The 15,284-nt window shown below is 38.0% G+C and overlaps 2 protein-coding genes across 5 annotated transcripts; both read left to right on the plus strand.

Annotated features, from left to right (window-relative positions):
• The first annotated feature begins 27 nt into the window (after positions 1-27).
• Positions 28-4,897, plus strand: LOC110463766 (ragulator complex protein LAMTOR4-like). 3 transcript variants are annotated; one of them, XM_021518615.1, is made up of 4 exons: positions 28-104; positions 1,674-1,789; positions 3,343-3,460; positions 4,033-4,897. In XM_021518615.1, exons 2-4 carry the CDS (start codon positions 1,709-1,711, stop codon positions 4,128-4,130), a joined length of 297 nt encoding a protein of 98 aa, XP_021374290.1. In that variant the 5' UTR covers positions 28-104; positions 1,674-1,708; the 3' UTR covers positions 4,131-4,897. The 3 variants fall into 3 exon arrangements, with proteins under 3 accessions (XP_021374290.1, XP_021374291.1, XP_021374289.1); XM_021518616.1 differs by having other exon boundaries at positions 69-141; XM_021518614.1 differs by having other exon boundaries at positions 69-135.
• Positions 4,898-11,971: 7,074 nt separating this feature from the next.
• On the plus strand, positions 11,972-14,556 carry LOC110463775. Of its 2 annotated transcripts, none has more exons than XM_021518629.1 (2): positions 11,972-12,053; positions 12,580-14,556. In XM_021518629.1, the coding sequence occupies exon 2, from the start codon at positions 12,860-12,862 to the stop codon at positions 14,456-14,458; it is 1,599 nt and encodes a 532-aa protein (XP_021374304.1). In that variant the 5' UTR covers positions 11,972-12,053; positions 12,580-12,859; the 3' UTR covers positions 14,459-14,556. The 2 variants fall into 2 exon arrangements, with proteins under 2 accessions (XP_021374304.1, XP_021374303.1); XM_021518628.1 differs by having other exon boundaries at positions 11,976-12,053; positions 12,537-14,556.
• The last annotated feature ends 728 nt before the right edge of the window (positions 14,557-15,284 follow it).

A 15,284-nucleotide genomic window follows, 5' to 3' on the forward strand; every position in this document is an offset into this window, starting at 1 on the left:
ATCTCTTTGAGATTAATCAAATGTATAGTGAAAAACACAACCCCTCCGAGAGTTGATCGAGACTTCCCGAGAAAAAATCATGTGACCCGAATGGCGACTGACAGGTGAGATGCTGAAGACGTCAACAGACCTTACGTAGGCGTATGAAATCGTTACAGGATAAAATAAGCAAATTTGGATGGGGTTTTGACATCTTTATTTAACTGAAATGAAAATTGTCGTGTAACTTAGGAGGTATTCAAGGTTGTCACTAGGCCTAGTTAAAATATTGGAATTCACCATCAGCAAGTTTGGGATGGGGGAAAGAAAGCACAGGGACCTGTGAATTACGACACACATTGTACTTTGAGACCTTATCTGGTGTGTGCATGGTGTATTGCTAAGCATTTTTTTTCTCGGGGAAAATGGGATTAGATCAACATCCGATAAACATTTCACCCAGTCTCATGATCAATGTATACTGTGTGGTGACAATTTTAAATGTTTAGGTAGGCATATATATAATTTCATCTTGCAGAAAGCAACACAACTGTCACCTCAAGTTGTTTTAATGTTACATTTCGGACAAGTACATATAGTATACATTGTATACAACACATCCAGGATGTTTTCAGTTGTTGATAGTGGATGAGAAACCGGCAAAGAAAGAACTTAACCAGGCTATTAACATTATTGGAAACTCTTCCGACTATAAGTCTAGGATCTTTTTCCCCCCTTAGACCTGTCTCCTCTTATGATTATCTTATTTGATACCTTTGAGCCAGATTATAATGACTGTATTTGTAGTCATATTGTAACAATAGGAAAGGAAAACTGCACATGCAGCCATGGCCAGACCGGGGTTCGAACCCGGGACCCTCTGAACTGTTAGATGGACGCTCGACCAATTGAGCTATATGGTCGCCAACCATCGACCCAGTCAAGTTCCGCTACATTCCTCCCTTCTAAGTTCTTCACCTCCGAAGACACAACTATTTATAACCCAGGTTCAGGTATCCCCTTGTCAAGCATATACACCAAATTCTTGAAACAATTAAGGGTTGGTCACAGTCACTACTGTAACAAGAGAGTAAAAATGCTCGGCCAGACCAGAATAGTGTTCGAACCCGGGACCCTCCAAACTCTAGTTGGACGCTCTACCGATTGAGCTATCTGGTCGCTGACGATCAACCCAGAGTCCATGCAGTTCCGCTGGACCGCTGCAATATTTTATATATGAAATAGTGGAACTGCAAAATAGGTCTCTGTGTGGCCCATATGAGTCAGTATAGACACAATAGACAGCATTACATAATTTCAAAAATTCTAAAGCATCTCACAGGAAAATGATTTAAATATTCCAGTGTTTTCAAAGAAAGGTTGTATCATTGTCAAAATACTGTTGAAACTGTATGATCACTTTTGGCAAAATCACTTCGGACTATACCTCACATCAGAGAGTGTTGCAGTGTCCTACTTACGAGGCTTTTTTTTTTCAATAGGATTTTGGGCAAAATATTCCCAGTTGAAAAACATTTTTCAAATCTAAAAGCTCCCAAAAGAATGCTTGTCAAAGAAATAATGTGTATAAAAATCTATAAATGTGTTGATTACTATAGGTTAACTTTTCTAAACATATAATATTCTTTCCATTTTGTAACTGTATCAAATATACTATTTGATTTATTTTCCAGATTAAACAGATAGATTCACATCAGACATCTTCACCATGACAAATGCCCTGGGTATAGACAAGATCCAGGACTCCCTGGGGTACCTTGTACTTACTGATGATGGTGCAGTGCTCAGTGTAAGTATGAAGGTCCTGGGTTTTCTCTCTGTTCACTACACTAGAAGTGTAACGAGCGGGGGTCAACCATTAAGCTTCTGACAACGCTCGATGTTGCTGAACTAGTGAGCAGGTGCCCTGGTTATACCGCATTGCTGGAAATGCTAGGTAGCAGTCTACAGTAGAAATGGGCCGACTCTGAAAATTAAGGCACATGTCGAGGAAATGTAAACCAAAAACTTTTTTTTTTTACAAATGTGAAGCTCACATAGCCCATCATGCTTATACCAATTTTAGTACAGTTTTATTTTTATTTTATTTTTACAAATGATTATACATGGGTTAGCCATTTAACAAAAATATCACCCATGGCCACAACCCTCTACCGTATACTGCTACCCTAGCTTGCCAGTAAGGTAGTATTTCCCTCTCATATTCCTTAGCAGTTACAGTAGCCTAGGCTGCAAAAAGCATTATTTTTTTCCCAATGGAAAATGACCTTCATTAATCCTAAATTGGATTATATTGATCAAATGACAGGGAAATATAACTAAATGTTTCCTTCTCTTGCTTCTCAGGTCATTTTTGCCTTATTCAGATCCTCTTTATAGAAAAATAAGCAAGAGTCCCAAGTGACAGAAGCAAACAACCAACAATGGTACAGAAGCATGATCATATTTACTGTTGTGATAATTAGTACAATATTGGTACAATATCGGTAGACATGGCCCAGTTGTAACAGGCATTGTTAGCTTCACCAGACTTTATCTACAATAAGAGATTTCTTTTATTGTTATAAAAAAAACAAAATAGCAAAAAATGCTTGTTTTGATTTTCTTTTCAATGTTTACCTAAGGTATCTAAAGAAAATAAAGCATGACTATGCTAAAAACTTCTACCATTTAAGATGGTTAAAACAATAATACATTTTGAAAATAAGAGTATGCAAGCTGTAAAATTTACAGCAACAAAGAAGTTTCATTAATAATAATAATAATAATTGGAGGTTCTTATATACCGCTTTATCACAACCTAGTTCGTAGGTCGTCTCAAAGCGGTTCACAAATTATTATCCGTTATATGAGGATGATGATAAGGATGAGGATGATGATAATTTCAATAGTTGATATGTGTGGATGTGTGTTGATGTGATGTTCTGTATAATGTACATGTTCTGAAAATCTTGAAAGATTAAAAATTAAATATTAAAAAAAAAAAAAGTTTCATTAATCATAGATTAAAACAAGCAACAACGAAACACAAGACCAACCAAATGCAATAGATTATCAAAATCCAATACATTTACAAAAAAAAAACACATTGTAGAATGATAATTGTATTCGGGTTGTGATAATTATAATTAAAGACAAATATCTTAATTACTATGTTTAGAAGAAAAAATTATTGATGTTTCCAAATAAAAATTATTACAACTAAATCAGTTATTATTTCATTGAACTTTTTAGTTGGATGAATTAATGTGTTTTTTAAACCAACTTATACCTAATATTGTCTTGTATTGAGTAAAACAGAAGAAGAGCCTTATAATATATCAGATTTGTTTATTTTTTCAGTCTGGAGGAGAATTACAGAATGCTGAGTCTATCGCAGAGAAGATGACCAAACTTGTATACACAGCAGCAAAACTACAAGTGTCATCGGATAAAAGGGAGGTCTTCAAACGAATTTCAGGTAAACTTGTTTTTGTCTCGCCACTTCGAAGTGGAAGCGAAATTAAGGTGTTGCTTTACCTGCGACGGCGTCGTCGACATTAAGCATTTAAGTTAGTTTCACTGAAAGAATAAATGCTAGACCAACCAAACTCAGACCATAGATGCATCTTAGGTAGTACATCTCAACCAAAGCATCAAATGCTGGATGCGGCCTACCTTTCATTGTCCATTGACTTTGTCAGTAAATCCATCAACATGACGTTTTTGCCTTTAAGTTAGTTTCTGTGATATGTGAATTGATGGTCAAAGCAGGGCATAGGCGAGACATATCAATCCAAATGGCTTGTTAGAAAATATCTGAATTTTTTTTAACCTGTGTTAATAATGTTTGCTATAAAATTTATGATTTCATGGTCGAGTGCAAAATATTTAGTTTCTTGTTTCTGATTCTCTTTGCTGATCACAGAGGGTTAATCAAATATGGTTTTGTAAACGTACACTGTTTTGAGTTTTTACATTTTCTCGCAAGAGTTACTTCCCTTTGACTGTTATTTTGTTTAATATTGAAAAAAAAAACTTTGAAATTTTCAGTGATTTGGGACAGTTTCATGTACGTAGTGACAGTGGCCAACCACCGGATCTACGTGTGTAAGAGACCATACATACCACAAGAACCTGTAGTTACATAGTGACCCAGAAACTGTATATAGTCACACGGTAACACAGGAACCTGTAGTCACATAGTGACCTAAAAGATATATATAGTCACATTTTAATACAGGAACTCGTCACTAAGTGACACAGGAACCTGTAGTCACAGTGACAATATAGACACAGGAACCTGTAGTCGCCTAGTGACAATATAGACACAGGAACTTGTAGTCACCTAGTGACAATATAGACACAGGAACTTGTAGTCACAATCCTTGTAGTGCCATATGGACCTATAGTCACTGCACCAAGCCTGGAAGTAGTGTCACACAAGGGAACTTTCTAGAAAAACAACCAACTTCCATCAAGTAAGACTAATGGATATTAACTACATTTCTGTCTGATTTGGAGAAGATCATGCGTGTAAAATTACTGAAAATGATGTGATCCGTGATTCAAAACTACATCTGCAAGTCGAGTTTTGAATATTACCTATGATAATTTTGATTCCCTGTTTTCATGACATGCTTTACTTTTAATTATGATGGCAAGTTTCTGCGAAGCCTCTTCTCTTAGGTATGAAGGCGTTACCAACAAAATGAAATAAAAACAATTTCTGTGTGTCTTTGTGTGGTTGAGAAAATGCAATGAGAAACTAGTTTGTACCTTAAGAAAGGAAGGAAGATTGCTTTGTAAAAAAGAATGCAACATTTATTATAAAGAAAGGATTTGTGAAGAATGAAAGAAGTGAAATACATGTTGAACTGTAGTTGTTCTTCAATATTAAAATGAGATTAATTGAAAATGTTTTAATTTGATTTTGTTTGAATTCACATGGCATACATTTACGTTAAGTAAAAACTGAGTAAAAATGTTTTGTAGCAAAAATTCGTAAATAACTCCTTTATAATCTGAAGATGGTGCTTGTTTACCTTGATTCAGCAATCAAGTTTGTTAAAATGAATTACCTTGACCCACTGTCATGATCACCAGGCCGTTACACATGACAAAATGTTGTTCTATAGAACTATGAGACCTAGAGTCACTATCAGATATTTTGATAAATGAGCTTTAATAGAGGCTGGAATGGGGAGCAGGCTACCACATCTTTTAATATTATATAACATAGCCCCTTCCATGATTTTGTTTTGTGTTTATTGCAAGTTAAACATGTCTTCATCATTACAAAACAAACACCTCACCTGGCCAACATTCTAAACTCAAAAACTCCTTGCTAGTATTATGAAATACTGGCCTTTATTTGACAATTACCTGCACTGAGGAATAGGGGCGTGATAAGACAGTTCAGTGTGTATGGATGTTTAGCGCGATGCAACATTCTCGAGTTGTGTAGCAGTTATGATATTTCACTCAGGCCTTGTTATGTGTTATTTTGCCATCAACTTGCTTGTAAGTTGTAAGTACAACTATGCCAATAAAGAAAATGAAATATAGCACATGACAAGTAAACTGGTGTCCCATTAGGCGGACAACAGGATTCGCGATGGCAGATTAGTGGGCCAACCGGATAAGTGATGTCCTATTAGTTGGACAACCGGATAAGTGATGTCCTATTAGTTGGACAACCGGATAAGTGATGTCCTATTAGTTGGACAACCGGATTAGTGATGTCCTATTCGTGGGACAACCGGATTAGCGATGGCCAAGTAGTGGGACAAAAGAATTAGCGATGGCCGATTATTGGGACAACCAGATTAACAATGTCCTATTCGTGGGACAACCAGATTAACAATGTCCTATTCATGGGACAACTGAATTAATGATGTCCTAATAGTGGGACAACCGGGTTAGCAATGACCGATTAGTGGGACAACGGAATTAGCGATGGCCGATTATCGGGACAACCCAGATTAGCAATGTCTTATTTGTGGGACAACCGGATTAATGATGTCCTATTAGTGGAACAACCAGATTAGTGATGGCCTATTAGTTGGACAACAGAGTTAGAGATGGGCGATTAGTGGGACAACCATATAAGCAATTGCCGATTAGTGGGACAACAGAATTAGCGATGGTCAATTAGTGGGACAACCAGATTAGGGATGGTCTATTAGTGGTACAACGGAATTAGCGATTGCCGATTAGTGGTATAACGGAATTAGCAGATTATTTTCAATTTTTCAATACCAATACAATATAGAACAGCCTTAAAAAAAAAAGAATTCCCTTTTTTTTATTTTATTTGTATCTGAATGGATGTGAAAGGATTTGAAAATTTCAAAAAACGGAAATGGCATCAGATTATGTTAGATTCAACCCGCCACTGTGCAGTGAAGTTTGGTTTTTAAGTAAAGAAAAAGACCGCACCCCTACCCCAACCCCCGCGCCATCTTCCGATCCATCTATGTACATGTACACTACTTGCTACTAAGTAACATATGTTTTGTGTAATGCCAGCTTTTACGGTAAAAAAATGTACTCTTCATCTACTCTATATGATACTCCATTCTCTTGCACATACATGTATACATACACCTTAATTCATATTCAATTTACACCTGGCACAGGCACCGATAATTAAAGAAGTTTGCCAGAAGCGAAAATCGTGCACTGCTACATTACCATTTTTTTTTTATCTAATTAAACACTATAATGTTCTACATGGAAACGCTACAATTAGCACATTAGGGGCGACTAACATTAATTAGAGAATGACGTCTCCCGTCAATTTAATAGCATTTTTAATATAATTTTATAATTATAGCACGTGACTATAATTATTATTTTCGTTCAGCACATAATACACAGCTATATACATTTGCTCTTGGCTAGCAAGGCGGGATTGACTTATATCTATGACGTCATATTGGAGTGAAGGAAGTAACGTGGACTCTGTATACGTCATGGCAGTTCATGCAGGCATAACAATTTTAAAAATACCGTTCAATCGGTATTTCTTTATAACGTTTATGCCGTTGCGTCTGTTGAAATCGCACTCGGGAATCGTCGTCACTCTCCGTTTTTTCGTTTACGGAAAGTGCCGACGTTCACGATTGCTCAAATCATTGTGCTATCCAGCAAACGTTTACTTACAAAGTTATGAAATACAAGAAAAATAAATCTTATGATGCTAAAAAAAAGAATCGGCAATAATAGCATCCAAATATGACTGCTATCAAATTTCCGATTCACAGCTTGCACTCTTGTATTTTTTTCATATCCCATATTTATACAGTATATCTGCGGCATGTGATAGAAACAGGCACCAGCATTATCCATAAACATCATATCATAGACAGATCGACACAGTATATCATGAAGTGTTGAATAGTGAATGGTTAGTTTTTCAGATGATGTACTTTAATTTTGTAAAGTACACATACCAGGGTCGAAATACTGTATCCAGAAATGGAACACAGACAATAAAAAATACACTAGCAGGGAAACAAATCTAAAAAAGCAATACCAACATCGAACGAACGAGAGGTGTTTTTTTGTATATGAATGGCTATAGCAAATGGCTAGCGATACGTTTTGTTTGAAAATAAGTTATGAAATGTAATGTTAATTGACAAGAAGACAACTAACCTAACATGAAAAACTTTCTGAAAAGACGAGTTGACATTTTGGAAGTTCTGTCTTTGGGAAGTAAGATAGAGAGACAAGATAAGACTTGAAAAGAACGTGTACACTATTTGTACTCTTCAACGCCCGTTTCTCTGCCAACAGATAACGATATACTCTAAAGAAGAACATGACGCTGAGAGCCGGCATGGGGGTGGTTGCGTCTTGGGGGTTCTACATTACACCTCACGCAGGTAAACTGTGTTCTAACGCATTCTACGGACCCTACGTACGTGTACGTTCTGCAATTATACACTAATTCAAAAACTAAATGAAAAGAATTAAAAATTGATGACTTAATATACCAGGACTCACGGCATTTGTATACATATAAATGGTTCGTAAATAGAATTAATAAAAGCCTTAACTTTGCATATTAAGACTGTTTGTCCGTATTCAAAGTTTAAATTAAATTATAAGGATTGACCAAAATTGCGTTTGGGGTTTACAGTGTAAACTGATGCACATGGTTTTCGGTTAACTTGTAAGAGGACAGTGTGATATGGCAAGCCAATTTAACATGTATATACCCTATTAGTGGGAAATGTCTCATAAACTAATAGTGATTAAACATATAATTCTAATTATGGAATATCTGCATTACATTTACGATATCTAATACCTGTCTATATACATGTCCGTCATATGACTATACTTCTGTTATGTGACTGTAACGTGTACGTACGTGTGATGCGAGTCTGTGTGCCTGTTGCATGTGTTTCTTTTTTTGTCTGTCTGTACGTCTGTTGCGAGTTTGTACGTCTTTTGCGAGTCTGTACGCCCGTGCGAGTCTGTACGTCTCCTGCAATTCTGTACGTCTCTATGCGCCTGTTGCATGGTTCTTTTTGTGTCTGTCTGTACGTCTGTTGGGAGTCTGTATACATGTTGCGAGTCTGTCTGTACGTCTGCTTCGAGTCTGTACGCCTGTTACGTTTCTGTCTGTACATATGTTGCGTGTATCCGCGCTTATTGCGTGTCTGTCTGTCTATGCGTCTGTCGCGAGCATGTACGTTTCTTGCATGAATTTGTCCAAACCTCTCTCTGGAGATGAGGAGACAAAGAAGAAGAGAAGGTGGATGTACCATTGTGCTATATATACACTCAAAAGTATATCTTAGACCCAAGAAGTTTCTAAAAGGGATTATGATACCATTCCCCTTAGCCCCTCTCCTTCTATACTTTTTATACTGCAGTCGGGTTTTTCTTGAGTACATGCCCTGTTTCGACTGTGTCTGTATACCTATTGTATGACTTTCTGTATGTCTGTTGTGGGAGTTTCTGTATTTCTGTCTGTTGTGGGACTTTCTGTATGTCTGTTGTGGGACTTTCTGTATGTCTGTTGTGGGCCTTCTGTATGTCTGTTGTGTGAATTTCTGTATGTCTGTTGTGTGACTTTCTGTATGTCTGTTGTGGGACTTTCTGTATGTCTGTTGGTGGACTTTCTGTATGTCTGTTGTGGGACTTTCTGTATGTCTGTTGTGGGACTTTCTGTATGTCTGTTGTATGACTTTCTGTGTGTCTGTTGTATGACTTTCTGTATACCTATTGTATGACTTTCTGTATACCTATTGTATGACTTTCTGTTTGTCTGTTTTGGGACTTTCTGTATTTCTGTTGTGGGACTATTTGTATGTCTGTTGTGTGACTTTCTGTATGTCTGTTGTGTGATTTTCTGTATGTCTGGTGTGGGCCTTCTGTATGTCTGTTGTGTGACTTTCTTATGTCTGTTGTGGGACTTTCTTGTATGTCCGTTGTGGGACTTTCTGTATGTCTGTTGTGGGACTTTCTGTAAGTCTGTTGTGGGACTTTCTGTATGTCTGTTGTGGGACTTTTTGTATGTCTGTTGTGGGACTTTCTGTATGTCTGTTGTGTGACTTTCTGTATGTCTGTTGTGGGACTTTCTGTATGTCTGTTGTGGGACCTTCTGTATGTCTGTTGTGTGACTTTTTGTATGTCTGTTGTGGGACTTTCTTGTATGTCCGTTGTGGGACTTTCTGTATGTCTGTTGTGTGACTTTCTGTATGTCTGTTGTGGGACTGTCTGTATGTCTGTTGTGGGACTTACTCTATGTCTGTTGTGGGCCTTCTGTTTGTCTGTTTTGGGACTTTCTGTATGTCTGCCGTTGGACTTTCTGTATGTCTGTTGTTTGACTTTCTGTATGTCTGTTGTATGACTTTCTGTATACCTATTGTATGACTTTCTGTATGTCTGTTGCGGGACTTTCTGTATGTCTGTTGTGGGACTTTATGTATACCTATTGTATGACTTTCTGTTTGTCTGTTTTGGGACTTTCTGTACGTCTGTTATGGGGCTTTCTATATGTCTGTTGTGGGACTTTCTGTTTGTCTGTTGTGGGACATTCTGTATACCTATTGCATGACTTTCTGTTTGTCTGTTTTTGGACTTTCTGTATGTCTGTTGTGGGACTTTCTGTTTGTCTGTTGTTGGACATTCTGTATACCTATTGTATGACTTTCTGTATGTCTGTTGTGGGACTTTCTGTTTGTCTGTTGTGGGACATTCTGTATACCTTTTGTATAACTTTCTGTACGTCTGTTGTGGGACTTTCTGTATACCTATTGTATGACTTTCTGTTTGTCTGTTGTGGGACTTTCTGTATGTCTATTGTATGGCTTTCTGTTTGTCTGTTGTGGGACTTCTGTATGTCTGTTGTTTGACTTTCTGTATGTCTATTGTGGGACTTTCTGTATACCTATTTTATGACTTTTTGTTTTTCTGTTGTGGGACTTTCTGTATGTCTATTGTATGACTTTCTGTTTGTCTGTTGTGGGACTTTCTGTATGTCTTTTGTTGGACTTTCTGTATGTCTATTGTGGGACTTTCTGTATACCTATTGTATGACTTTCTGTTTGTCTGTTGTGGGACTTTCTGTATGTTTATTGTATGACTTTCTGTTTGTCTGTTGTGGGACTTTCTGTTTTTCTGTTGTAGGACTTTCTGTATGTCTGTTGTGTGACTTTCTGTATGTCTGTTGTATGACTTTCTCTTATACCTTTTGTATGACTTTCTGTATGTCTGTTGTGGGACTATCTGTATGTCTGTTGTGGGACTTTCTGTATGTCTGTTGTGGGATTTTCTGTATGCCTGTTGTGGGACTTTCTGTATGTCTGTTGATGGCCTTCTGTATGTCTGTTTTGGGACTTTCTGTATGTCTGTTGTGGGACCTTCTGTATATCTGTTGTGGGACTTTCTGTTTGTTTGTTGTGGGACTTTATGTATGTCTGTTGTGAGCCTTTTTGTATGTTTGTTGTGGGCTTTCTATATGTCTGTTGTGTGACTTTCTGTATGTCTGTTGTATGACTTTCTCTTATACCTATTGTATGACTTTCTGTATGTCTGTTGTGGGACTATCTGTATGTCTGTTGTGGGACTTTCTGTATGTCTGTTGTGGGCCTTCTGTATGTCTGTTTTGGGACTTTCTGTACGTCTGTTATGGGACTTTCTGTATGTCTGTTGTGGGACTTTCTGTATGTCTGTTGTGGGGCTCTGAATACTGCTGTATGTCTGTTACTAGGATAAATTTAAGATCATAATATGTATTTGGGTGAAGCGATGAATTACTTTGTAAGAGTTATGTCCCTGGTATACATTTTGCATGGATAGGTACATGTATCAATAGGTAGCCTTGCAATGTTTAATGTAACTGTTATCATGTTCTTTTTCAGTTGAGGACTTTGTCAAGGAAATAGAAAAAAAAAATCATTAAAATTCCTCAGGATTTTATTTTTTTCAAAAGAATCAATTTATCGAAGCTGAAGACATGCGGAGAGCCGTTTGCAATACGTAGTTACAGTTTTTTGGTAGTGGTACTGGCGATCCTTAAGTTAGCTGATAAGAGATTATTTGCTTTAAATCAATATTTGATCAGAAACAAATGTGGGACTCCTTAATCCTATACTTCTTTCAGTGGTATAATGTATTGCGTTAAAATATACATTTTATAGTTCTTATCAGAGTAATAAATCTTGTCAAATACCCCTTCATCTCAGTGACTATTGGGTAGCCTCCCTTTAAAGGGTTTAACCCATCCGATCAGAATAATCTCACTAGTCACTTAACCTGCTAACGCATTAATAAGATGAAATATAATGTAAGTCGTTTAAAAAGAGTTTAGAAATATACCTAATCACATGAGTTTATCACTGAGATTGGTATGTTAAAACGTGCTTATGCGCAATCGAACCGTGTCGGCAACATAATGGAGAACGAACGAGTGCACATGCGCATTCAGCAATATCAAGGTGATAAAGAGCTTTGACTCACCCCCTATATCTGAAGAATGACAGGAGAAGCACGATATTTGAGATGTACTTGTTATACATTGAATCGCATGTAGCCGTCGAGGATTGGTCAAGGTATGTATTATGAACTTTTGATTCCAAACAAACAGCGTAAATACTTATGTTTTTTCATAAAATAGAAAATAAAATGGCGCCTGTTAATTGGTCATGCTTTAACGTTGTTGAACTTTCATTATGTTAATGTAACATATTATTTATAATCAAGATAGAAAGGGGGTTATTGACGGAATTCCTGGAATATGTCATGACAAATTCGAAGACTGTGTTGAATGGATATTACAAGTAAACTGGTTCGATTTTCTATTTACATCAAACGAATGGCGCTGCAGCGTGACGGTAAAATTGACCGGCTTTGAAGTTGGTTGCCGCTCCTCTGATTTCTTCAAAGGACACATAACATCCATCGGTCGGTTCTTTTACTTAAAACCAATCGAATGGCTATCCCGCATGCCATCGATTTTGTCACGACAATTTCCTGGGGAACAGATAGGATACATTCAAGGGCTAATAACATTTTTTTGTTGAATTTTAAAATAGAATTGCAACATCAATCCAGATAAAATTTTATGCTTTTGGTTAGCGGGAGACGTCTGCGTCTGCGGATCACCGAGGTTCCGGTTGCGCAGTGGAGAGAACTACCCTCACGAGTCCTATCTCAACTAGAAGAAGGAGTGATTAAAGCGTCTCCGAGCAGCGATATCACGGTTACAGCGACGTCAAGAAACAGTGAAATAAGAGGCTAGTTTATATATTAGGGCGACGTAAACACGAATCTGAAGGAGTGTTTAACTTTATTTTAAGACTAAAACAAAAGGAATCATGATATAAAACAACAAACAGTGGTGATTTCATGACTGACAATGGCCACATCATTACGTAAAGGCCAGATCGTCGTCCGCGCACAAGGGCAGACAACTTGTGTATACCACAAGGGGAACACACTAGACTGGTTTTGTGAAACTTGTAGTGATCTCATATGCGCGACATGCGTGTCTTCCACACACAAGGGGCATGACATAATCCAGCTTAGTCTACTTACACCCGACAACAAACGAAAGATAAGAAACTTCATAGAAAAAGCCGAGAAAAATGAACTCAATCAGATTCCTAAGGAAATTGCTTCTTCAGCAGACAAATTGCAGAAACATTTGGTTCAATTTGAGAAATTGGCAGAAGAAGTGAAAGCTCAAGGAGAAAAACTTAAAGAAGAAATCAATGTTTTGATGAATCAAACTATTTCGCATTTGAAACAGCTACAAGAAGAACATTCTAAAGTTTTACAGAACTACAAGTCACAAATGGAACAAAAGCTGAAAGAACTGCAAGAGCAACTGAAAAAGTGTAAGGAAGCTCTTCAGATTGGAACAGATCTGCAAGTGTTTGATACCATCAGCAGGATCCCTCCTCAAATCGCATTACCCACACTACAAGATCTTGGTACTGCAAGTTTCAATCCAAATCGGAATCCCGAAGAGATCTTGAAGCAAGCTTTCGGATCAGGGTCCATCATCTCGTGTGATCAGATACAACGTCACTTCCGCCAAGGTCATGCGCAGGGCCTTGGTGATGGTGTAGTTCCTGCTGTACCATCAGCTCGACCCGTTTCTTTGCCTACCGAGAATGAGTCAAGACAGAAAGTGAAAACGCCACCCAGTATACCAGTATCACCAAAGTGTGAATTTCTACCAGAGTCTAAGGTCCTGTATGAGTGGGATTCGCCGTGTCGCATCACGTCCATTTGTCCGACCGTCATAGACAGAGCTTGGACGTGCGACTTTGTCGGTGACACTGTCACGCATATGACCCGCGAGGGAGTGGTACTTCAGCAAATACAAAGCCATACAAAGGTGAAAGATATCTGTCTTACCATACACAGCGTTTGGGCATGCTCAAACAAAGACAGCAGCGTCATGGAACTGGTGTCGGGAACAATGCTCACCAGGTTCAAGACGGACAATCCGCCAAAATGCATTTATGTTACTAAAAATGGTAATGTTTTAGTGGGCATGAAAAATAAAATCACACAGTTCACACAGGCAGGAAAGCCGATGGTCACCAGCAAATCATCACCTGGGAAACAATTGATATGTTCCCCGCGGAAAATCTCGCAGTGCCCGGTCAGTGCGAATATTGTTGTGATCGACAGAGATTTGACGGTAGAGGGCGGTAGTGGTAGACCACATGTCTTAATGATGGACAGAAATCTACAAAACTTATCCCGATTAGAATTCAAAGATCAACATGACCCCTATGACGTCACATACGACGCTTTTGGTTACCTGATCGTCGCTGACAGTGACAACTGCTGCCTCCATTTGCTGAGTGGCGCTGGACACTACCTCCGGGTTCTCCATACAGACACTGACAGGGCGCTGGCCGTGGGCGTGGACAGAGGTGGGATTCTCTGGGCGGTGTTCAGGGCCAAACTCGTCAAGCGAATACAGTACATCAGGAAATAGACTAAACAAGAGTGTTTTGACACATCATGTAATCAAGTGTATCGCATATTTTCGCTGGACATAACTCATGTTTTCCAGTTGTTTGCAAGCAAAATAAAAAGGAAGCACGCTTGGTTTGGTTTTGGTTTTATTTAACGTCCTATTAACAGCGAAGGTCATTTAAGGACATGCCTCCATGTGTGTAGTGTATGTGACATGTGTGCTTGAAACATGGTATATATGTTGGTGTACTTGCAATTGCCTCCTTGACATAGCGCGGATGTGATCCCGACGTTATAGTCCTATCTCACTGAAATACCATGTCATAGGCCCCAAGCACAACATTCCGCCCGGTCACATTATACTGACAACAGGTGAATCAGTTGTTTGCCTTTACCCCAAATGCTGTACGTTAAACAGGGAAAAACAACTATCAGTTTAAGGACTTTGGTATGTCCCGGCCTTGAGACAGAACCCAATGCCTTCCTCACCTGGGCGCACGTTCAACATTAAAGCTAAAAGTGAGGTTTTGTCATGCTGATCCAGGAGTCAACGAATTTAGTACTAGATTATTAAACCTATGTTAATCCTCGGATCTAAGAATTAATGATGATGATGATGATGATGATGATGATGATGATGATAATAACTTTAATGATAGACCTGTGTATAAATGGAAGGAGGAGTGCCAACATCAGTTTCTCGAATCTGTAAAAGTTAATTTAGACTTATTAAAGAAATCAGTTTTAATCAATGATGAATTAAATCAAGATTCTATTGATACCTGCGTAAGTAATTTTATTGATGTTTTACTTTGGACTAACGATTTTTTCTAAGAAAACCGCCC

This window comes from Mizuhopecten yessoensis, unplaced genomic scaffold, assembly GCF_002113885.1.
Source record: "Mizuhopecten yessoensis strain PY_sf001 unplaced genomic scaffold, ASM211388v2 scaffold10925, whole genome shotgun sequence".
In the NCBI taxonomy this organism is placed as follows: domain Eukaryota; kingdom Metazoa; phylum Mollusca; class Bivalvia; order Pectinida; family Pectinidae; genus Mizuhopecten; species Mizuhopecten yessoensis.

Excerpts from the sequence above, each read along its gene's own strand:
- LOC110463766 (XM_021518615.1), top strand. The coding sequence starts at position 1,709 with ATGACAAATGCCCTGGGTATAGACAAGATCCAGGACTCCCTGGGGTAC. Across the intron at positions 1,790-3,342 it reads ATGATGGTGCAGTGCTCAGT|TCTGGAGGAGAATTACAGAA; the intron begins GTAAGTATGAAG and ends TTATTTTTTCAG. Across the intron at positions 3,461-4,032 it reads GGTCTTCAAACGAATTTCAG|TGATTTGGGACAGTTTCATG; the intron begins GTAAACTTGTTT and ends TGAAATTTTCAG.
- LOC110463775 (XM_021518629.1), top strand. The coding sequence starts at position 12,860 with ATGGCCACATCATTACGTAAAGGCCAGATCGTCGTCCGCGCACAAGGG.